Below are 24,245 nucleotides of genomic sequence, written 5' to 3'. Positions count from 1 at the left end.
TTGTCACCGGGAGGGGACACGGGGGGGCGGGGGTGGCACTGCCGGTCCTGGTGGCACTTGGGGACAATCCCAGGTGTCACAGCCGCTCTCAGTGGCGCTCGGGGACACCGGTGTGGGTGGCACTTGGGGACACTGCCGGGTGTCACACCCGGTCGCGGTGGCACTTGGGGACAAAGGCACGGGTGGCCCTGCGCTCTGAGATGTGGCACTTGGGGACACTTCCGGAGTGTCACAGCTGCTCTCAGTGGCGCTTGGGGACAAAGGCTCTGAGATGTGGTGGTGGCACTTGGGGACACTCCTGGGGGGGCTGGAGACAGTCCCAGGGGTTGGCACTGTCACAGGCGGTCGCGGTGGCGCTTGGGGACAAGGGCACAGCTGGCCCTGCGCTCTGAGATGTGGCACATGGGGACAGTCCCAGGGGTTGGGGACACTCCCGGTGCCACAGGCGGTCTCAGTGGCACTTGGGGACAGTAGCAGGTGTCACAGGCGGTCGCGGTGGCGCTTGGGGACAAGCACGCGGCTGAGCCCTGTGCTCTGAGATGTGGTGGTGGCACTTGGGGACACTCCTGGAGGGGTTGGGGACAGTCCCAGGGGTTGGCACTGTCACAGGCGGTCGCAATGGCACTTGGGGACAAGGGCACGGCTGGCCCTGCGCTCTGAGATGTGGCACTTGGGGACAGTCCTGGAGGGTGGGGACAGTGGCGGTGTCACAGGCGGTCACGGTGGCGCTTGGGGACAGTCCCAGAGGGTTGGCAGTGTCACAGGCGGTGGCGGTGGCGCTTGGGGACAAGGACGCGGCTGGCCCTGCGCTCTGAGATGTGGCACTTGGGGACAGTCCCGGTGTCACAGGCGGTCGCGGTGGCGCTTGGGGACAGTGGCAGTGTCACAGGCGGTCGCGGTGGCGCTTGGGGACAAGGACGCGGCTGGCCCTGCGCTCTGAGATGTGGCACTTGGGGACAGTCCCGGTGTCACAGGCGGTCGCGGTGGCGCTTGGGGACAAGGACCCGGCTGGCCCTGCGCTCTGAGATGTGTCTCCGCACGCGGCCCGGCAGCCCCGGGGGGGGCTCGGGGACCAGCGAGGGGCTGGAGTGAGCCTTGGTCAGGGGGGCTGGCCCGGGGGGACACTGATCCATGTCCCCAAGGGCCCCGGGACACGGCCCCATGTCCCCAAGGGCCTCGGGATCCCCTGCGACGTCCCCGAGGTCACCAAGGCCGGCGCTGTCCCCGCTGTCCCCGCTGTCCCCGCGCAGCCACGTCCCCAGAGCCTGCACGTACGTCTGCGAGCGGTGGCGCTGCGGGGACAGTGAGCGCGGGGTCACCGCGGGGTGGCACCGGTCACGTCAGGGTCACAGTGTCACCTCAGTGCCACAGTGTCACCTCAGGGTCACAGTGTCACCTCAGTGTCACCGCGTCACCTCAGGGTCACAGTGTCACCTCAGGGTCACCGCATCACCCCAGGGTCACCACGTCACCACAGGGTGGCACCATGTCACATCAGTGTCACAGTGTCACCTCAGTGTCACCGTGTTCACCCCGCGGTGGCGCTGTCAGCCCCACAATGTCACTGTGCCATCCCCCCATGTCACCCCTAATGTCACCGTGTCACCTCAGCGTCACCGTGTCACCCCCCAATGTCACTCTGCCACCCCCCCAGTGTCACTGTGCCATCCCCCCATGTCACTCCTGTGTCACCCCCAATGTCACCATGTCACCCCCCCGTAGCACTGTCACCCCCCAATGTCACTGTGCCATCCCCCCATGTCACCCCCAATGTCACCGTGTCACCCCAGTGTCACCCCTGTGCCACCCCCCGGTGTCACTGTGCCCCCCTGTCCCATGTCAGTGTCACTCCCCTGGGGACATTCCCGGTGTCCCTGGGGTCCCCTCAATGTCCCCGTGTCCCCACCAGTGTCCATCTCGGTGTCTCTGTGTCCCCATTGTCCCCAATGTCCCCATAATCCTCATGGTCCCCAGTGTTCCCTCCATGTCCCTGGATGTCCCCAATGTCCCTCTGTCCCCACTGTCCTCTGTCACCCCCAATGTCCCTAGTGTCACTTCCTCCTGTCCCCCCCTGTCCCCAATGTCCCCGTGTCACCTCCTCCAGCAGGAAGTCCCCCTGTCCCCAATGTCCCCAGTGTCCCCCCTGTGCCCCATGTCCCCAATGTCCCCAATGTCCCTCCTGTCCCCCTGTCCCCGTGTCACCTCCTCCAGCAGGAAGTCCCCGTGTGCCCGGTGCTCCTCCCGCTCCCGTCCCCGTCCCTCGGGCTGGTGCCGCTGGTGCTCCAGGAGCTGGCACGTCACTGTCCCCAACCAGCGGCGCAGCTGGGCCAGCTGCTGCTCCTGGGGACATCAGGGACATCATTGGGGACATTGGGGTCACACAGGGACACTGGGGTCACACTCAGACATTGGGGACATTGGGAAAAAAATGGGGGAAAATGGGATTGGGGAGTTGGGAGAAAATGGAGGAAAAAGAGGAAAAATGGGGGAATATTGGGAGAAATGGGATTGGGGACATTGGGGACATTGGGGTCACACAGGGGCATTGGGGGTTTGGGGGTATTTGGGATATTTGGGGTTTCTATGGGGTTTGTGGTATTTCTCCGGGGTGTTTGGGATTTTTGGGGTTTCTCTGGGGGTTTTGGGGTTTCTATGGGATATCTGTGGTTTCTGTGGGGTTAGTGGGATTTCTCTGGGGTTTTTGGGGTTTCTCTGGGGTGTTTGGGGTCTCACCAGAGGACAGCGGCTCGGGGCCGAGGGCAGCACGGGTCTGGGGTTTCTATGGGGTTTCTATGGTGTATTTGGGGTTTTTATGGGATATTTCGGTTTTTTGGGGTTTTTATGGGATATTTGGGGTCTCACCGGTGGACACCTGCTCGGGGCCGAGGGCAGCGCGGGTCTGGGGTTTCTATGGGATATTTTATGGGATATTTGGGATATTTGGGGTCTCACCGGGGGACAGCGGCTCGGGGCCGAGGGCAGCACGGGTCTGACGAAGCGGCGCCGGGACCCCACGGCCGCGGGGAAGGGGGGGCTGGAGCAGAGCGCGGCCGCCACGTTGATCCCGCGCACCCACAGCGCCAGCTCCGCCCCGCTCCTGTGACGGCATTGGGGCGTCAGCGTGACGTCATCGGGTGTCAGAGTGACGTCATCACAGTGTCACAGTGACATCATCGCGGTGTCACGGTGACGTCGTGTACACACAGCCCCCCACCCCATCACAGATATGGCAAAAATCCCCCAAACCCCCACAAATCCCAAATACCCAAATCTACCCCAAAACCCCGAATATCCCAGAGTGACCCCAAAGCCCCCAAATCCCAAATCCTCCAATCCCCAAAAATCCCAAAAACTCCAAATATCCCAGAGTGACCCCAAACATCCCAAATCCCCCAAAAATCCCAAGAACCCCAAATATCCCTGAGTGACCCCAAATATCCCATACCCCCCAAAAATCCCAAACACCCCAAGCTATCCCAGAGTAACCCCAAACCCCCAAATCCCAAACCCTCAAATCCCCAAAACTCTGAATCCCCAAAAATCCCCAAAACCCCAAATATCCCAGAGTGACCCAAACCCCCAAAACCCCAAATCCCAAATCCTCAAATCCCCAAAACTCCGGCCTCTCTTTAGGGTCCCTTTGGGGTCCCTTTAGGCTCTCCCTGGGCTCCCTTTGGGGTCCCTTTAGGGTCTCCCTGGGCTCTCTTTAGGCTCCCTTTAGGGTCTCTTTGGGCTCTCTTTAGGGTCCATTTGGGCTCCCTTTGGGGTCTCTCTGGGCTCTCTATGGTGCTCACTGGGGACTCTTTAGGGTCCCTTTAGGCTTTCTTTAGGGTCTCTCTGGGGTCCCTTTAGGGCCTCTATAGGGTCCCTTTAGGCTTTCTTTAGGGTCTCTCTGGACTCTCTTTGGGGTCTCTTTGGAGTCCCTTTGGGGTCTCTTTAGGGTCTCTTTAGGGTTTCTTCAGGATTCTTTAGGATTTTTTTAGGATTCTTTAGGGTTTCCTTAGGATTTCTTTAGGGTCTCTCTGGGCTTCCTTTGGGCTCTCTTTGGGGCCTCTTTATGGTCCCTTTAGGGTCTCTTTGGGGTCCCTTTAGGGTCTCTTTAGGGTCTCTGTGGGGTCTTTCTGGGGCCTCTTTAGGGTCTCTCTGGGCTCTCCCTGGGGTCTGTGTGGGGCCTCTTTAGGGTCTCTTTGGAGTCTCTTTAGGGTCTCTCAGGGCTCCCTTTGGGCTCCCTTTAGGCTCTCTCTGGGCTCCCTTTAGGGTCCCTTTGGGTCTCTCTGGGATCTCTTTAGGGTCCCTTTAGGGTCTCTTTAGGGTCCCTTTAGGGTCTCTTTAGGGTCCCTTTAGGGTCTCTTTAGGGTCCCTTTGGGCTCTCTCTGGGCTCCCTTTAGGGTCCCTTTGGGTCTCTCTGGGATCTCTTTAGGGTCCCTTTAGGGTCTCTTTAGGGTCCCTTTAGGGTCTCTTTAGGGTCCCTTTAGGGTCTCTTTAGGGTCCCTTTGGGCTCTCTCTGGGCTCCCTTTAGGGTCCCTTTGGGTCTCTCTGGGATCTCTTTAGGGTCCCTTTAGGGTCTCTTTAGGGTCCCTTTAGGGTCTCTTTAGGGTCCCTTTGGGCTCTCTCTGGGCTCTCTTTGGGTGGTCACTGGGGACTCTTTGAGGTCTCTTTAGGGTCTCTCAGGGCTCTCTCTGGGCTCCCTTTAAGATCTCTTTAGGGTCTCTTTAGGGTCTCTCTGGGCTCCCTTTGGGCTCCCTTTAGGGTCTTTTTAGGGTCCCTTTGAGGTCCCTTTGGGTTCTCTCTGGGGTCTCTTTGGGGTCCCTTTAGCGTCTCTTTGGGGTCTCTCTGGGCTCTCTATGGTGCTCACTGGGGACTCTTTAGGGTCCCTTTAGGCTTTCTTTAGGGTCTCTCTGGGCTCCCTTTGGGCTCTCTTTGGGGTCCCTTTGGGGTCTCTTTAAGGTCTCTTTAGGGTCCCTTTAGGGTCTCTCTGGGGTCTCTGTGGGGTCCCTTTATGGTCTCTTTGGGGACTCTTTAGGCTCCCTTTGGGGTCTCTTTAGGATCCCTTTAGGTCCCTCTGGGCTCTCTTTCTTTAGGGTCCCTTTGGGGTCTCTCTGGGCTCTCTTTGGGGTTCCTTTAGAGTCTCTTTAGGGTCTCTTTGGGATCCCTTTGGGCTCTCTCTGGGCTCCCTTTGGGCTCTCTTTGGGGTCTCTCTGAGCTCCCTTTAGGATCCCTTTATGTCCCTTTATGTCCCTTTCAGTCCCTTCCAGTCCCTCTCGGTCCCCCTGTCCCCGTCCCGCACTCACTGGGCCTGGCACAGCAGCTGTCTCCGGTCCCCGCAGCGCAGCAGGAACACGTGCGGCCGCCGGGAGCTGCGGGGCTGGGGCTGGGCCAGGGCGTGGGGGAGCCCCAGAACCTCCTGGGGCCCCTCGGGGGGATCCCGCAGCCACAGCAGCGCCCAGCCCCGCAGCTCCGCACGGAAACGCTTCCAGCCGCGGCGGCCCCAGGGGGCTGGGGGAAAAAGGGGAGGGGGATCAGAAATGGGAATGGGGAAATGGGAAATGGGAGTGGGGAAACAGAAATGGGAGTGGGGGAGGGAAAACCCAAATGGGAGTGGGGAACATGAATGGGATTGGGGGGATGAGAAATGAGATTGGGAAATCAGAAATGGGAGTGGGGGACATGAATGGGGATGAGGAAATGAGAAATGGGATTGGGGAAACAGGAATGGGATTGGGGGATACAAATGGGATTGGGGAAATGAGAAATGAGAGTGGGGGAATCAGAAATGGGAGTGGAGGAGGGAAAACCCAAATGGGAGTGGGGAAATCACAAATGGGAGTGGGGAAAAACCCAAATGGGATTGGGGGAGGGAAAAACCCAAATGGGAGTGGGGAACATGAATGGGATTGGGGGGATGAGAAATGGGAGGGGGATCAGAAATGGAGTGGGGAAAAACCCAAATGGGAGTGGGGGAATCAGAGATGGGGTGGGGGAATCAGAAATGGGGGTGGGGGACAGAAATGGGATTGGGGAAAAACCCAAATGGGATTGGGGAAAATCCAAAATAGGATTGGGAAACACAAATGGGATTGGGGAATACAAATGGGAGTGGGGGAATCAGAAATGGGAGTGAGGAAAAACCCAAATGGGAGTGAGGGACAGAAATGGGAGGGAGGGAATGAGAAATGGGAGGGGAACGAGAAATGGGAATGGGGGAGGGAAAAACCCAAATGAGAGGGGGGAAATGAGAAATGGGAGTGGGAAACATGAATGGGGATGGGGAAATCAGAAATGGGATTGAGGAATAAGAAATGGGATTGGGGGAACACAAATGGGATTGGGGCAGGGAAAAACCCAAATGGGATTGGGGAAATCAGAAATGGGATTGGGAGATACAAATGGGATTGGGGAAAATTCCAAATGGGATTGGGGAAAATCCAAAAATGGGATTGGGGAACATTAATGGGATTGGGGAAATCAGAAATGGGAGTGGGGAACAGAATTGGGGTTAGGGAAAAAGCCCCAAATGGGAATGGGGAACACAAATGGGATTGGGAGATACAAATGGGATTGGGGAAAATTCCAAATGGGATTAGGGGAAACACAAATGGGATTGGGGAAAGCAGAAATGGGAGTGGGGAAACATAAATGGATTGGGGAAAATCAGAAATGGGATTGGGGAACATGAATGGGAGTGGGGAAATCAGAAATGGGACTGGGGAATAAGAAATGGGATTGGGGGAAACACAAATGGGATTGGGGAAAGCAGAAATGGGATTGGGACAAACATAAATGGGATTGGGGGAACACAAATGAGATTGGGAGAAATCCCAAAAATGGGATTGAGGAGCAGAAATGGGATTGAGGGAAATAAAAAATGGGAGTAGGGATACATGAATGGGATTAGGGAACACAAATGGGAGTGGGGAACACAAATGGGATTGGGGGAAATCCCAAAATGGGATTGAGGGAAATCAGAAATGGGAGTAGGGATACATGAATGGGAGTGGGGAAATCAGAAATGGGAATGGGGGACGTGAATGGGGGCGGGGGAATGAGAAATGGGAGTGGGAACACAAATGGGGATGGGGAAATCAGAAATGGGATTGGGGATACATGAATGGGAGTGGGGAACAGAAATGTGATTGGAGGAATCAGAAATGGGAGTGGGGAACAGAATTGGGGTTAGGGAAAAAACCCAAAATGGGAATGGGGAACACAAATGGGATTGGGAGATACAAATGGGATTGGGGAAAATTCCAAATGGGATTAGGGGAAACACAAATGGGATTGAGGAAATCAGAAATGGGAGTGGGGAAACATAAATGGATTGGGGAAAATCAGAAATGGGATTGGGGAACATGAATGGGAGTGGGGAAATCAGAAATGGGATTGGGGAATAAGAAATGGGATTGGGGGAAACACAAATGGGATTGGGGCAGGGAAAAACCCAAATGGGATTGGGGAAATCAGAAATGGGATTGGGGAACATGAATGGGGATGGGGGAATCAGAAATGGGGGTGGGAAAACAGAAATCCCACCCCCACTCCCACCCCAATCCCAAACCCACTCCCAATCCAAGTCCCAACCCAAAGCCCCCAAACCCCAACCTCAAGTCCCTCAACCCCAATCCCACTCTCAACCCCAAACCCCAAATCCAAATCTGAATCCCAACCCTACTCCCAGCCCCAAACCCACCCAATCCCACCCCACTCCCACCCCAATCCCAATCTAAATCCCAACCCCCAAACCCCCCAAACCCCAACCTCAAGTCCCCCAATCCCAACGCCACTCCCAACCCAAAAACCCAAATCCCAAACCCCAAACCCCAAATCCCACCCCAATCCCAAACCCCAAATCCCAATCCCACCCCAATCCCAACCCCACTCCCATCCTGACCCTTTTTCCCGTCGCTCTCTGCCAGGACCTTCCTGCTCAGGATCCCGCTCAGGCCGGGGCCGGCCCCGGGCTCGGGCTCTGGGTGGGGGATTTGGGGGATTTGGGGCATTTTGGGGTTTTTGGGGTTTTTGGGATTCTTTTTGGAGTTTTTGGTGTTTTGGGGATCCGCCCCAGGCTCGTCCTCGTCGTCCCTGTGAGGAGGAGAATCCCAAAATTCAGGGGAGTTCTGGGAAATCCAAACAAATTTCAACAAATTCCAACAAAGCCATGAAATTCTCACAAAATTCCATAAAATCCCACAAAGTTCCCACGAAATTCCCCTCAAAATCCCACAAAATCCAACCAGAATTCCCAAAAATCCAACCAAAATCCCATAAAACTCCCATAAAATTCCACTAAATTCCCATAAAATCCCCACAAAATTCCCATAAAATTCCCCAAAATGTCCCATAAATCCCCATTAAATTCTCATAAAATCCCCCCAAAATTCCCATTAAAATCCCATCAAATCTTCACAAAATTCCCATCAAAATCTCATAAACTCCCAGAAAATTCCCATAAAATTCCCTCAAAATTCCCATTAAAATCCCATAAATTCCCATAAAATTCCCAGAAAATCCCCCCCAAATTCTCATTAAAATCCCCCTCAAAATTCCCATTAAAGTCCCATAAATTCTCAGAAAATTCCACAAAATTCCCACAAAATTCCCATTAAAATCCCACAAAATTCCCAGAAAATTCCCAAAAATTCCCCCACAACCCCCTAAAATCCCTCAAAATTGCCCCAAATCCTCCCTAAATCCCCAAATTTTCCCAAATTTCCTCCAAATCCCCCAAATTTTCCCAATTTCCCCAGTTCCCACTCACGTTGCCCACTCCAGTTTGTGGCTGCGGATGGATCCGTAAAGAGCCTGCAGGGATTGGGATTGCTCAGATTTTGGGGATTTTTGGGGTTTTTGGGCTTTTTAGGGGAAAATCCTTTTTTTTCCCTTTTTTGGGATTTTTTTAGGGTTGTTTTTTGGCTCAGAACCCAAATTTTTGAGGTTTTTTGGTGCAGAATTCTCATTTCTCCATGGATTTTTTGGAGTTTTTTTCTGTTTTCGGATTTTTTTTGGGGGGTAGGTCACTCCCAATTTGGGATTTTGGGGGTTTTTAGGAGAAAATCCCTTTTTTTCCCCTTTTTTGGGATTTTTTTTTAGCCTTCTTTTTGGCTCAGAACTCAAATTTTTGAATTTTCAGGGGATTTTTTGGTGCAGAATTCTCATTTTTCCAGGGATTTTTTCCAGTTTTTTTTTCAATTTTCAGATTTTTTTGGGGGTAGGACACTCCCAATTTGGGATTTTTTGGGGTGGTGTTTTTGGGGTTTTTGGGAGTTTATTTGTGTTTTTAGGGGGTTTTTGGTGCAGAATTTTCATTTCTCCAGGGATTTTTTTCGAGTTTTTTTCTGTTTTCGGATTTTTTGGGGTAGGACACTCCCAATTTGGGATTTTTTGGATAATTTTGGGGATTTTTTGGGGGTTTTTTGTACCTTGAGCTGCTCCCGGGGGAAGTCCCTGCCGTCCATCAGCCCGCTCAGGTTGGACACGAACTCAGAGCTGCTCATGGCCCTGCCCAGGCGCTGGGTGGGGGAAAAACATCCAAAAAATATCCAAAAAACATTCCAAAAACATCCCAAAAACATCCCAAAAACAGCCCAAAAATATCCAAAAAATATCCCAAACACATCCCAAAAAACAACCCAAAATCATTCCAAAAATGTCCCAAATACAGCCCAAAAACATCCCAAAAAATCCCAAAAATGTCCCAAAACCATCCCAAAATCATCCCAACAATGTCCCCAAAACATCCCAAAAATATTTCAAAAAATATCCAAAAAAAACATCCCAAAAATATCCCAAAAACGTCCCCAAAACATCCCGAAATCATCCCAAAAATATCCCAGAAACAGCCCAAAAATATCCCAAAAATCATCCAAAGCCACCCCAAATCCACCCTAAAACCACCCCAAAGTCACCCCAAATTTATCCCAAAAATCATCCAAAATCATCCTAAAATCACCCCAAAAATCAGAAAAAAAACCCAAATCCAACCCTGGGTCTGACCCAGGCCAAACTCCCCAAATCCACCCAAAATCCACCCCAAAAATGAAAAAAAACCCCAAATCCAGCCCTAGGTCTGATCAACCCCAAATCCCCCAAATCCCCAAACCTGAGTCCCCCTCACCTGGGTGTGCAGCTCCGTGGGATTTGGGATTTTGGGGATATTTTGGGGTTGGTTTTGGGGTTATTTTTGGGGTTGTTTTGGGGGTTTTGGTCTCACCTGTCCGTGCAGGTCAGTGGGATTTGGGGTTTTTGGGTTGGGTTTGTTTTTAGGGTGGCTTTGGGCTGGTTTTGGGGTTATTTTGGGGTTATTTTTGGGGTTATTTTGGGTTTTTTCTCACCTGTCCGTGCAGCTTTATAGGATTTTGGGATTTTTGGGGTTGTTTTTGGGGTTGTTTTGGGGTTTTTGGGTTTTTTTCTCACCTGTCTGTGCAGCTCAGTGGGATTTGGGGGTTTTGGGTTGGGTTTGGTTTTAGGGTGTTTTTGGGTGGTTTTGGGGTAGTTTTGGGGTTATTTTTGGGATTTTTGGGGTTGTTTTGGGGGTTTTTCTCACCTGTCCATGCAGGTCAGTGGGATTTGGGGGTTTTGGGTTGGGTTTGGTTTTAGGGTGGTTTTTGGGGTTGGTTTTGGGGTTATTTTTGGGGTGTTTTTGGTCTCACCTGTCCGTGCATGTCTGTGGGATGTGAGGTTTTGGGGGTTTTTGGGTTGTTTTGGGGTTATTTTGGAGGTTATTTGGGTTATTTTTGGGGTTTTTCTCACCTGTCCGTGCAGGTCAGTGGGATTTGGGGGTTTTGGGGTTGTTTTTGGGGTTGGTTTTGGTTTTAGGGTGGTTTTGGGGTTGTTTTGGGTTATTTTTGGGGTTAATTTTGGGGTTTTTCTCACCTGTTCGTGCAGGTCTGTGGGATTTAGGGGTTTTGGGTTGGGTTTGGTTTTAGGGTGGTTTTGGGGTTATTTTTGGGGTTATTTTTGGGTTTTTGGTCTCACCTGTCCGTGCAGGTCGGTGTTGAGCAGCATCAGGGCACAGGTCAGGGTGTGAACGGAGTCTGGGGGGGTTGGGGGGGTCAGGACACCCCAAAAACGACCCCAAACACCCCACAGGGACCCCAAAACCCCCCAGGGACCCCAAAACCTCCCAGGGACCCCAAAACTCCCTAAGGGACCCCAAAATTCTACAGGGGATCCCAAACCCCCCCAGGGACCCCAAAATCCACCCAATGGACCCCAAAACCTCCCAGGGACCCCAAAACCTCCCAGGAACCCCAAAATTCTCCCAGGGGATCCCAAAATTCTCCCATGGGGACACAGGTTTTGGGGTGGGTTTGATGTTTTGGGGTGGGTTTAGGGTTTTGGGATGGCTCTGGGGTTTTAGGGTGGGGTTGATGTTTGGGGTTTTGGGGATGGTTTGGGATGGGTTTGGGGTTTGAGGTTTGGGATTTGGGGTTTGGGGTTTGAGGTGGGTTTAGGGCTTTAGGGTAGGTTGAGGTTTGGGGTGGGGTTGGGATTTTAGGTTCTGTTTGGGATGGTTTTGGGGATTCTGGGATGGGTTTGGGGATTTCAGGCGAGTTTGGTCTGGATTTGAGGTTTTAGGGTGAGTTTGGGGTGGGTTTGGGGTTTGGGGTTTGGGGTCTCACTGGGGGATGGGAATGCACTGGGGTTGGTTCAGGGTGGGTTTGGGTTTTTTGGGGTGTTTGGGGTCAGTTTTGGGGTCTCACCCTGAGAAGGAAAGGCCCCAGGATTGAAGCTGTGGGTTTGGGATTTTTGGGGATGGATTTGGGATGGATTTAGGGTCAGTTTTAGGATCTCACCCTCAGAAGGAAAGGGCCCTGGGGTTGCACTGATGGATTTAGGGTTTATTTAGGATGGATTTAAGGTCTCACCCTCAAAAGGAAAGGCCCCAGGGTTGCACTGGTGGGTTTGGGGTTTATTTAGGGTATTTAGGATGGATTTAAGGTATATTTAGGGTCTCACCAGTTGAGGGAAAGGCCTCAGCACTACAGCTGTAGATTTAGGGTGTATTTAGGATATTTAGGGTGTATTTAGGGTACATTTAGGCTCTCACCCTCAGAAGGAAATGCCCCAGGATTACAGTGAGGGGTTTAGGATGTATTTAGGGTATTTAGGATATTTAGGATGTATTTAGGATCTCACCCTCTGAAGGAAAAGCCCCAGGGTTGCACTGGTGGATTTAGGGTTTATTTAGGATGGATTTAAGGTCTCACCCTCAAAAGGAAAGGCCCCAGGATTACAATGATGGGTTTGGGGTTTATTTAGGGTATTTAGGGTACATTTAAGGTCTCACCCTCTGAAGGAAAAGCCCCAGGGTTGCACTGGTGGGTTTAGGGTGTATTTAGGATATTTAGGATATATTTAGGGTACATTTAGGCTCTAACCCTCAGAAGGAAAAGCCCCAGGATTACAGTGATGGATTTGGGGTTTACTTAGGATATTTAGGTTATTTAGGATGGATTTGGGGTGTGTTTGGGTTCTCACCCTCAGAGGGAAAGGCCCCAGGGTTACAGTGATGGGTTTGGGGTTTTTGGGATGTATTTAGAGCGTATTTAGGAAGGCTTTAAGGTCTCACCCTCAGAAGGAAAAGCCCCAGGGTTGCACTGGTGGGTTTGGGGTGTATTTAGGATATTTAGGGTGTATTTAGGGTGGATTTGGGGTCTCACCCTCAGAGGGAAAAGCCCCAGGGTTGCACTGGTGGTACCGACTGGAGAAATGTCTCAGCACTCGCTCGCGCTCCTGAGTCTCCCCTGAGAGCACCAGAGCCCGCAGGAACTGCCTGGGACACAAAATACACCCAAAATAAATCCAAAATAGATCCAAATAAACCCAAAATGTACTCAAATGTACCCAAAACAGATCCCCCCAGAGCACCAGAGCCCGCAGGAACTGCCTGGGGACATCAAAATACACAAAATAAACCCAAAATATACCCAAAATACACCCAAATGTACCCAAAATATACACAAAATATATCCAAATAAACCCAAAATAGATCCAAAATAGATCCAAATGTACCCAAAATATATTCCAAATTCCCCAAAAATTCCCAAAAGTCCCTCCAAAATTCCCCAAAAAATTCCCCCCAAAATTCCCCAAAATCGCAGAAAAATTCCCCAAATCCCCCAATATTTCCAAAAAAATTCCCAAAAAGTCCCCAAAATCCCCCCAAATTCCCCCAAAATTCCTAAAAATCCCCCCAAAATCCCCAAAAATTTCCCCCAAAAATTTCCAAAATTTCCCAAAAAAATCCCCCAAAATCCCCTCAAAATTCTCCAACATTCCCCCAAAAATTCCCAAAAAATTCCCAGAAATCCCCCAAAAATTCCCCAAAAATTGTCAAAAAATGCCCAAAAAATTCCCAAAAAAATTCCCAAAATCCAAAAAAAAATTCCCCAAAATTCCCCAGAATTCCCCCCAAAAATCCCCCCAAAAATCTCCCAAATCCCCCAACCCCCCTCAAATTCCCCCAAATCAATTCAAAAATTCCCCCGAAATTCCCTGAAATCCCAAAAAAATCCCCAAAAATTCCCCAAAAATTCCCAAAATTCCCCCAAATTCCCCCAAAATTCCCCTCCCCTGACCTCAGCGCCTGCTCCAGGCTCAGGCCCCGGAACTGGAACAGCCCCAGGTACTCGTGGGCCAGGCGGGAGCTGAACTCCGTGCTGGGGACACAAAAGCAGCAATTCTTACCCAAAAAATTCAAAATTCAAATAAACCCCTCAATTCCCACCCAAAATCCTCAACTCCCACCCAAAAGCAGGAATTCCCACCCCAAAAATTCACAGTTCCCACCCCAAAATCTCATTTCCCCCCACAATCCCTTCCCCCCAATTTCCCCATTTCCCCCATTCCCCTTTCCCCCAATTCCCCACTTTTCCCCAATATCCTGTTTTACCCCAATCCCATTTCCCCCCCCAATTCCCCAGTTTCCCATTTGCCCCCAATCCCATTTCCCCTCTCAATTTCCCCTTTCCCCCAATCCCATTCCCCCAATCCCATTCCCCCCAATCCCATTCCCCCCAATCCCATTCCCCCAATCCCATTCCCCCAATCCCATTTCCTCCCAGTTCCCCATTTCCCCCCCATTCCCCCCAATCCCATTTCCCTCCCAGTTTCCCCATTTGCCCCCAGTTTCCTGTTTTTCCCCCAATCCCATTCCCCCCAATTCCCCATTCCCCCTGTTTCCCTTTCCCCCCTAGTTTCCCCATTTCCCCCACTTCCCCCGTCCCAATCCCATTTCCCCCCAGTTTCCCCATTTCCCCCCCAATGTCCAGTTTCACCCCAGTTCCCCATTTCCCCCAGTTTCCCCATTTCCCCCCAGTTTCCCATTTCCCCCAATCCCATTTCCCCTCTCAATTTCCCATTTCCCCAATTTCCCATTCCCCCCCAGTTCCCCATTTCTCCCCCATTCCCCCATTTCCCCCCCATTTCCCCCCAGTTTCCCATTTCCCCCCAGTTTCCCATTTCCCCCCAATTTCCCATTTCCCCCGTTTCCCCTCCTCCAATTCCCATTTTCCCCCAATTTCCTCTTTCCCCCAATCCCATTTGCCCCGCAATTTCCCAATTTCCCAGTTCCCCATTTCCCCCCCAGTTCCCCCCCAATTTCCCATTCCCCTCCAGTTTCCCCTTCCCCAATCCCATTTCCCCCTTTCCCCCAATCCCATTTCCCCCAATTTCCCTTTTTCCCAATTTCCCATTTCCCCCCAGTCCCCCCAGTTCCCCCCTCACTCCTTGCGCAGGAACGAGGCCACCTGGGACTTCCTGACCCCGTCCAGGCGGAAAAGGCGCCGGGCCAGGGCCGACGGGTCGGGGCTGGGGAGGGAAAAATGGGAATGGGAAATAATGGGAAATAATGGGGAATGGGAAATGGGAAATAATGGGAAATAATGGGGAATAATGGGGAATGGGAAATGGGAATAGGGAATAGGGAAATAATGGGGACTGGGGAATGGGAATAGGGAAATAATGGGGAATGGGAAATGGGGAATGGGGAATAATGGGGAATGGGAAATCGAAATGGAAAATGGAAATGGGAAATAATGGGGATTGGGGAAATGGGGAATGGGGAATGGGAAATAGGAAATAATGGGAAATAATGGGGAATGGGAATGAGAAATGGAAATGGGGAATGGCAACAGGGAAAATAAAATAATGGGGTTGGGGGAAGAAAATGGGGATTGGGAAAATATAAAATAATGGGGTTTGGAGAAAAATAAAATAATGGGGTTTGGGGGAAAATAATAACGGAGTTTGGGGGAAATAAAATAATGGGATTTGGGGTAAAAATAAAGTAATTTCACAATTATAAGCTGCACATTACAATACAGGATGTGATCACAGGTTTCTGTTCTATCACCATCTGCTGAGGGTGGGGCAGTGATCCTGATCTCTGTGGGAGATATTCTGCTAATGGGCATCCATTGAAACCAGCCGGGGCAGTGTTCTTTATCTCATGGGATATCTCCTGTTCATGGCCATGGTTTATAAACCAGCTGGGGCAGTGTTCTTTATCTCATGGGATATCTCCTGTTCATGGCCATGGTTTATAAACCAGCTGGGGCAGTGTTCTTTATCTCATGGGATATCTCCTGTTCATGGCCATGGTTTATAAACCAGCTGGGGCAGTGTTCTTTATCTCCATGGGATATCTCCTGTTCATGGCCATGGTTTATAAACCAGCTGGGGCAGTGTTCTTTATCTTTTCACAGCCCATCCTTCCTCCAGCCAGTCATTTTCTGCTCATGGCCATTGAGTCCCACTGTGGGACTGATAAAATTACTGCATCCCATTGGGAGTTGCTCCAGCCAGGGGGAAGAGCCCAACATTTCTTACCAAGATAAAAACAGAGGTTTGGGACACTAAGGGAGCCCTTTCTCCACTGGACTCCAGAGGGAAACGGGATTGCTCCACATCACCACTGGAGCTCCAGAGGGAAACTGCACCTTGTCCAGGAGCACTGCTCCAGCTGAGCCACATCTGTCACTGCAGGAGGATGCAGCCACCATGGGATGGGACTGCTGCCAACACCCTGCCTGACTGACGGCTGTCAGCTTGGATTCTGACTCTGGCAGGGCTTGGGGCTGTTCTTTGGAATTCTGTATTTCTATTTTAATTTCCCTAGTAAAGAACTGTTATTCCTATTCCCATATCTTTGCCTGAGAGCCCAAAATTTCAGTCAAAATGGTGCGGCTTATAACAGTGAAATTACTGTAATAGGATTTTGGGAAAAATAATAATGGGGTTTGGGGGAAAATAAAACAATGGGGTTTGGGCAAAAATGGGGGTTTGGGGAAAATAACAATGGGGGTTTGGGGGTCAGGGGGGTTCCTCACCTCGGGGGGTCCCGCGGGGGCTCCGGGCCGGTCTCGGGGGGCGGCTGCTCGGGGTTGGGGGTTTGGGGAGGGGAACCCCCAAAACCTCCCGGGCTCTGGGGGGGATTGGGGGGCTCCTGGGGGAGTTTGGGGAAGTCCAGGGGGGATTTGGGAGGGCTCAGGGGGGATTTGGGGGGGCTTAGAGGGGTTTTTGGGGGGTCTTGGGGGCCAGGGGAGCTCAGTGGGAATTTGGGGAGGTTCAGGGGGGATTTGGGGGGACTCAGTGGTGTTTTGGGGGGGTCCTGAGGGGTTTTGGAGGAGGCCAGGAGGGTTTTTGGGGGGCCCAGGGGGGTTTTGGGGGGTTCCTGAGGAGTTTTGGGGGGGCTCAGTGGGAATTTGGGGAGGCTCAGGGGGGATTTGGGGGGACTCAGTGGTGTTTTGGGGGGGTCCTGAAGGGTTTTGGGGAGGGGCCTGGGGCTCTGGGGGGGTCTCAAAAGGGTCTGGGGGCTCTGGGGGGGCTTTAGGGGGCTCAGGGGGCTCTGGGGTCCCCATTTTGGGGGTAAATTTGGGGGGACTGGAGGGGGTTTGTGCCCCCCTTTTTGGGGTAAATCTGGGGGGATTTGGGGTCCCATTTTTTGGGACACATTTGGGGGGATTTGGGGGCTTTGGGGTTCCCCTTTTTGGGGTAAATCTGGGGGGATTTGGGTAAATTGGACACCCCCTTTTTGGGGTAAATCTGGAAGTGCTTGAAGGATTTTATCCCCCCCTTTTTGGGGTAAATCTGGGGGGATTTGGGGACTTTGGGGTTCCCCTTTTTGGGGCAAATCTTGGGGCTCTGGAGGGATTTTGTCCCCCCCTTTTTGGGGCAAATCTGGGAGGACTGGGGTAGATTGGACACCCCCTTTTTGGGGTAAATCTGGGGGGATTTGGAGTCCCTCTTTTTGGAGGGCTGGGGAAGGTTGGACCCCCCATTTTTGGGGCAGATTTGGGAGGATTTGGGGGCTTTGGGGTTCCCCTTTTTGGGGTAAATCTGGGGATTCTGGGATGCTTTGTGCTCCCTCCTTTTGGGGTAAATTTGGGGGGGTTTTGTGCCCCCCTTTTTGGGGTAAATCTGGGGGGGCTGCAGGGATTTTATCCACCCCTTTATGGGGCAAATTTTGGGGGATTTGGGGGCTTTGGGATTCCCCAATTTGGGGCAAATCTGGGGGGCCTGGGGAAGGTTGGACCCTCCCTTTTTGGGGCAAATTTGGGGGGATTTGGGGTCCCTCCTTTTGGAGCAAATCTGGGGGGACTGGGGAAAATTCGATGCCCCCTTTCTGGGGTAAATCTGGAAGTGCTTGAAGGATTTTATCCCCCCCTTTTTGGGGTAAATCTGGGGGGATTTGGGGACTTTGGGGTTCCTCTTTTTGGGGTAAATCTGGGGGGATTTGGGGACTTTGGGGTTCCTCTTTTTGGGGTAAATCTGGGGGGATTTGGGGACTTTGGGGTTCCTCTTTTTGGGGTAAATCTGGGGGGATTTGGGGACTTTGGGGTTCCCCTTTTTGGGGTAAATCTGGGGGGATTTGGGGGCTTTGGAGTTCCCTTTTTTGGGGCAAATCTGGGGGTTCTGGAGGGATTTTGTCCCCCTCTTTTTGGGGTAAATCTGGGAGGATTGGGGTAAACTGGACACCCCCTTTTTGGGGTAAATCTGGGGGAATTTGGGGTCCCTCCTTTTGGGGCAAATCTGAGGGGGCTGGGAAAGGTTGGACCCCCCATTTTTGGGGCAAATTTGGGGGTTCTGGGGGGTTTTGGGGTCCCTCTTTTTGGGGTAAATCTGGGGAGTCCCATAGACTGGGGGGGTCCCAAATTCCCCCCTCAGGGGTGACATCCAGGGGGGTGAGGGGGTCCCCAAATTCTGGGGGTGGATCTGAGGGGTCCCCAAATTCTGGAGGGGGATCCAGGGGCTCCCCAAATTCCATGGGGGAATTCAGGGGGTCTCCAAATTCAGGGGGTGGATCCAGAGGGTCCCCAAATTCCATGGGGGGATCCGGGGGGTCCGAGAGTGCCGGGCCTGGGGGTCCTGGGGGAGGAGAAAACATCGGGGGGGTCCCCATGAGCATCCCTGAGACCCCCCCCAAATCATCCCCCACCAAAGTTGGGGTCACCACACTCACCTGGGGGGTGGCACCAGGGGGTGGCACCGAGGGTGGCACCGAGGGTGGCACCGTGGGGACGCCAGGGGGGCACCCCCGGGGGCAGCGGGCTCTGGAACAGGGGGTTGGTGTGGAAATGGGGCTCCTCATCCTCATCTTCATCTTCATCCTCATCTTCATCCTTGTCCTCATCCTCATCCTCATCTTCATCTTCATCCTCATCCTCATCCAGCTCCTCCTCTTCTTCATCCTTCTGGGAGGAGCTGCCGTGGTCATCGTGGTCATTGGTGGTGTGGTCACCATCATCATCATTGTCATTGTCATTGTCATCATCATCATCACCTTCCTCTTCCTCCTGGCTGTGTTTGGGGGTTTGGGGTGTGGGGGAGATGGGACCATCCATGGTTGTGGGTCTGGGGGACATGGGACCATCCCTGGTCACACATTTGGGTGACACTGTCCCATCCCTGGTCACAGATTGAGGTGACATTGTCCCATCCATGGCCACAGATTCAGGTGGCATTGTCCCATCCATGGTGACAGATCTGGGTGACATTGTTCCATCCATGGTGACAGGTTTGGGTGACATTGTCCCACCCATGGTCGCAGGTTCAGGTGACATTGTCCCATCCCTGGCCACAGGTTTGGGTGACATTGTCCCATCCCTGGCCGCAGTCTGGGCTGAGTTCGTTGAATCTGTGGCCATGAGTTCTGCAGAATTGGTCCTGCCTGTGGTCACAGGTTCAGGTGACATTGTCCCATCCATGGTGACAGATTTGGGTGACATTGTCCCATCCCTGGTCACAGGTTCAGGTGACATTGTCCCAGCCATGGCCATGGGTCTGCACAAGTTGGTGCCACCCAACTGGGATGAGATGGCCAAACCCATGGCCAGGTGCTCCAGGGAAAAGGAAAAGGTCAAGGGCTTGGAGAAGGTGATCCCGGCCATGGTGGGGCTGTCCACGGGCTTGGGTGACACCCTGGAATCCACAGGAACGTCCTCCAGGGAGGGGGGTCCACCCCTGAACACTGTCCCTGATGAGATGTTCCCACTCATTGTCACTGTCCATAATGAGATGTCCCCACCCCTGGCCACTGTCCCTGATGAGATGTCCCCACCCATGGCCATGGTCCCTGATGAGATGTCCCCATCCCTGGAGGTGCAACAGATGTCCCCATCCATGGTCACAGTCTCTGATGAGACGTCCCCACCCATGGTGACAGCCCCTGATGAGACATCCCCATCCCCAGACCTCTGGCAGATGTCCCCACCCATGGTCACAGCTCCTGATGAGATGTCCCCACCCCCAGACCTGTGGCAGATGTCCCCACCCACGGTGACAATGCCGGGTGAGACGTTCCCGTCTCTCAGCTCGCGCTCCCGGCACTGGGCCGGGCCAGGCCCAGCCGTGGCCACGGGACTGGGGGAGGTGGGACCAGCCATGGACACGTGGGAGGTGTTCCCAGAGAGGAACCCAAAGCTTTGGTCCCTGGGAACGGCCTGGGGTGGGATGGAGCCATCCATGGACACCTGGGGGATGTCCTCGAGCATGGGTCCACGGCTCTGGAGGTTCTGGGAGATGTTCTCATCCATGGGCTTGGGTGGGATGGATCCATCCATGGTTGTGGGTTTGGGTGGGATGGATCCATCCATGGATATGTGGAGGATGTCCTCGAGTGTGGATTCACGGCTTTGGTGCTCCTGGGAGGTGTTCTCATCCTTGGGCATGAGTTTGGGTGGGATGGATCCATCCACGGACACCTGGAGAATCTCCTCAAACATGGATTCATGGCTCTGGAGGTTCTGGGAGATGTTCTCATCCATGGGTGGGGTGTTCTCATCCTTGGGCATGAGTTTGGGTGGGATGGAGCCATCCATGGACACCTGGAGGATGTCCTCAAACGTGGATTCATGGCTCTGGAGGTTCTGGAAGGTGTTCTCATCCATGGTCATGGGTTTGGGTGGGATGGATCCATCTATGGATATGTGGAGGATCTCCTTAAACATGGATTCATGGCTTTGGTGCTGCTGGGGGATGTTCTCACCCACAGTCATGGGACCGAGGGAGATGTTTTCATCCATGGTTGTGAGTTTGGGTGGGATGGATCCATCTATGGATATGTGGAGGATCTCCTCAAACGTGGATCTGTAGCTTTGGAACTCCTGAGAGATGTTGTCATCCACGGTCATGAGTTTGGGTGAGATGTTCTCATCCTTGGGCATGGGTTTGGGTGGGATGTTCTCATCCATGGATATGGGATTGGGTGGGATGTCCACGCCCATGGACACCTGGAAGATGTTCTCAAATGTGGATCTGTAGCTTTGGAACTCCTGGGAGATGTTCTCATCCATGGTTGTGAGTTTGGGTGGGATGGAGCCATCTACGGATATGTGGAGGATCTCCTCAAACGTGGATTCATGGTTTTGGTGCTCCTGGGAGGTGTTCTCATCCATGGGCATGGGATTGGGTGGGATGGATCCATCCATGGACGCCTGGGAGATGTTCTTATCCTTGGTCATGGGTTTGGGTGGGATGTCCACGCCCATGGACACCTGGAAGATGTTCTCAAATGTGGATCTGTGACTTTGGAACTCCTGGGAGATGTTCTCATCCATTGGTATGGGATTGGGTGGGATGGATCCATCCATGGACATGGGCTTCAGAGGGATGGCACCATCCATGGACACCTGGGAGATCTCCTCAAACGTGGATCCATGGCCTTGGACCTCTTGGGAGAGGCTCCCAGCCCCATCCTGGGGATGGTTCTGGAGGTCCTGGAGGTCCTGGGGGAGATCCTGGTGGTGGTCCTGGAGGTCCTTGGAGTGGTCCTGGAGCTCCTGGAGGTAGTCCTGGAGATCCTGGAGATCCTGGTGGTGGTCCTGGAGTTCCTGGAGATGCTGGGGGTGGTCCCAGGGGAGGTCTGGCTGTCCCTCGATGGCCCCCTGGAGCTCCTGGACACAGAGCTGGGCACGGAGCAGGCTGGCCCTGAACACGTCAGGGGCTGGGGCCGGGGTGGGGGGAGTGGGCAGGGCAGGGCTCAGGGTGGGGGTCAGGGGGGTCAGGGTGGGGGTCTGGACAGGGGTCAAGGAGGGGTCAGAGGTCAGGGCAGGGCTCAGGGTGGGGGTGGGGGTCAGGGTGGGGGTACGGATTGGGGTGGGGGTCAGGGCAGAGGTCAGGGTGGGGGTTGGGGTCAGGGCAGGGGTCAGGGTTGGGGTCAGGGTCCGTGCAGGGGTCAGGGCAGGGGTCAGTGTGGGGGTTGGGGTCAGGGTGGGGGTCAGAGTGGAGGTCAGGGTGGGGGTTGGGGTCAGGGCAGGGGTCAGGGTTGGGGTCAGTGTGGGGGTCACAGGGGGGCTCAGAGTCCGTGCAGGGGTCAGAGTGGGGGTCAGAGCAGGGGTCAGGGTTGGGGTCAGTGTGGGGGTCAGGGTCAGAGCAGGGCTCAGGGTCTGTGCAGGGGTCAGTGTGGGGTTCAGGGTCAGGGTTGGGGTCAGGGTGGGGGTTGGGGTCAGGGCAGGGGTCACAGGGGGGGTCAGGGTCTGTGCTGGGGTCAGTGTGGGGTTCAGGGTCAGGGTTGGGGTCAGAGTCGGGGTTGGGGTCAGTGTGGGGGTCAGTGTGGGGGTCACAGGGGGGCTCAGAGTCCGTGCAGGGGTCAGAGTGGGGGTCAGAGCAGGGGTCAGGGTTGGGGTCAGTGTGGGGGTCAGGGTCAGGGTTGGGGTCAGGGTGGGGGTTGGGGTTAGGGCAGGGGTCACAGGGGGGGTCAGGGTCTGTGCTGGGGTCAGAGCAGGGGTCAGAGCCGGGGTCAGGGTTGGGGTCAGGGTTGGGGTCACAGGGGGGCTCAGGGTCCGTGCAGGGCTCTCAGCCCCTCCCCCCGAGAAGGCGATGGCGTCCAGCACCGGGCACAGCCCGGGGGGGGCGGGGGCAGCCCCGGGGGGGTCCATGGTCACTCCTGTCCCTCCCTGCGGCCACCGGACACAGCCTGGGCAGGGGACAGAGCCGGGTCCATGGCCTGGGGACACCCTGGGGAGAGGGAGGAGAGAGTGAGGGGCAGGGAGAGGGGAGAGGAGAGGAGGGAGGAGGGAGAGGAGGATGAAGGAAGGAGGGAGAGAGGGAGAGAGGGAGGAGGAAAGGAGGAGGGAAGGAGGGATGGAGGGAAGGAGGGAAGGAGGGAAGGAGGGAGGATGAAGGGAGAGAGGGATGAGGAAACGGAGGGGGAGAGGGAGAGGGAGAGGGAGAGGGAGAGGGAAAGAGGGATGGAGAGAGGGGGAAGAGGAGAGACGAAGGAAGGAGGAAGGAGGGAGGGAAGGATGGAGAAGGGAAGAGAGGGGGAGTGGGGAGGAGGAAAGGAAGGAGGGAGAGAGGGAGGGATGAAGGATGGGAGGGAAGGAGGAGGGAGGGAAGGAGGGAAGACTCCAGGAAGAGAGAGGGAAGGCGCAGGGAGGGAGGAAGTGCGGGAGGAGAGAGAGAGGGAGGGAGGGCTCGGAGGAGGAAGAGGAAGGAAAGCGAGGAGGAGGAGGAGGAGGAGGGGGAGGAGGAGGAAGGGGAGAGGGAGCGCCCTGGGGGTCTCCCTGCCCCTCCCCCGCACCTGCGGCCACCCCGCTCCGTGTCCCTGTCCCGTGTTCCTGTCCCGTGTCCCTGTCCCCGAGCCGGTGTCACCGTGTCACCGTGTCACCGTCCCCGTGTCACCGTCCCCGTGTCACCGTCACCGGCCCCGCGCCGCTTCCGCCCCGCGCCACAGGAAACGGGGGGAGGGGACCCCAAAAATCACCCGGAACCCCAAAAATCTCCTGGGACATCAAAATCCCCGGGGACCCCAAAAATCATCCGGAACCCCAAAATACCCGGGACACCAAAATCCATCCGGGACCCCAAAATCCCCGGGGACACCAAAAATCACCCAAGACACCAAAATACCCAGAGACACCAAAAATCTCCTGGGATACCAAAATACCCGGAGACACCAAAATCCGCCCAGAACCCCAAAATCCACGGGACACCAAAAATCATCCGGAACCCCAAAAATCTCCCGGGACACCAAAATTCACCGGGGACCCCAAAAATCACCGAGAAACCAAAATCCACTCGGAACCCCCAAAATCACCCGGAACCCCAAAATCCCCAGGGGCACCAAAAATCACCCAGAATGCCAAAAATCCCCGGGGACACCAAAAATCACCCGGGGACCCCAAAAACCTCCCAGGGACCCTCCCCAAAAGCGAACCCCCCCCCCTCCAATCTGGAACTGGGGTTTGGGGTTGTCCCCAAATTTTTGGGGGACCTCAAAGATCCCAAAAGTTCTTAGGGACCCCAAAATGGGTTGGGTGTCATAAAACGGGGGGAGACCCCAAAAAAGGGGGGAGGGGGGACAGAGATTTGTGGGGGTTCCGGGGGAGACCCCAAAAAGTTCGAGGGGACCCCAAAATTTATGGGGGGACCCCAAAATGACCGGGGGAGACTTAAAATGGGATGGGAGGGGAAACCCTAAAAGGGGGGGACCCTCAGAGTCCAGGTGGGACCCCAAACTCATTTGAGACCCCAGAAGTTTTGAGGGACCCCAAAAGCGTTGAGCGAACCCCAAAATTTCCGGGAGACCCCAAACTTTAGGGACGGGGCGGGGGGGGCAAAGGTTACGGGGGCGCGGCCCCGAGATTTTGGGGTTCCCCTGAACTTCGGGGGGGATTTCCCAGCCCGGGGGGGTTTGGGGACTTTGTGGGGACTTTTTGGGGACCCCCGGACCCCGCCCCGGGCCCTGCGGACCCCCCGGGTGCCGCCCCCTCCCCTCCCCCCCTTCCCGTCCCTTACCGGCGCTG

At 54.2% G+C, this 24,245-nt stretch overlaps 1 protein-coding gene across 1 annotated transcript; it reads right to left on the bottom strand.

Moving 5' to 3' along the window:
- Window positions 1–24,245, bottom strand: LOC117007750. The gene is made up of 15 exons (XM_033081082.1): window positions 24,238–24,245; window positions 18,461–21,442; window positions 17,833–18,366; window positions 16,329–16,413; window positions 14,725–14,808; window positions 13,578–13,658; window positions 12,660–12,772; window positions 10,972–11,030; window positions 9,417–9,506; window positions 8,756–8,799; window positions 7,889–8,079; window positions 5,292–5,496; window positions 2,953–3,097; window positions 2,203–2,340; window positions 1–1,292 (listed from the first exon to the last, which is right to left on the bottom strand). Exons 2-15 carry the CDS (start codon window positions 21,120–21,122, stop codon window positions 969–971), a joined length of 4,755 nt encoding a protein of 1,584 aa, XP_032936973.1. The 5' UTR covers window positions 21,123–21,442; window positions 24,238–24,245; the 3' UTR covers window positions 1–968.

This window comes from Catharus ustulatus, chromosome 27, assembly GCF_009819885.2.
Source record: "Catharus ustulatus isolate bCatUst1 chromosome 27, bCatUst1.pri.v2, whole genome shotgun sequence".
Lineage (NCBI taxonomy): Eukaryota > Metazoa > Chordata > Aves > Passeriformes > Turdidae > Catharus > Catharus ustulatus.
This window is presented reverse-complemented; position numbering and strand designations above follow the sequence as displayed.

Bases quoted from the DNA above. Each gene is read 5' to 3' on its own strand.
- LOC117007750 (XM_033081082.1), bottom strand. From the start codon at position 21,122: ATGGATGGTGCCATCCCTCTGAAGCCCATGTCCATGGATGGATCCATC. The intron at 18,367-18,460 runs GTGAGTGTGGTG...CTCCTCCCCCAG, and splicing joins CCCCTGGTGCCACCCCCCAG to GACCCCCAGGCCCGGCACTC. The intron at 2,341-2,952 runs GTGAGACCCCAA...TGATGTCCCCAG, and splicing joins CCCCGAGCCGCTGTCCCCCG to GAGCAGCAGCTGGCCCAGCT.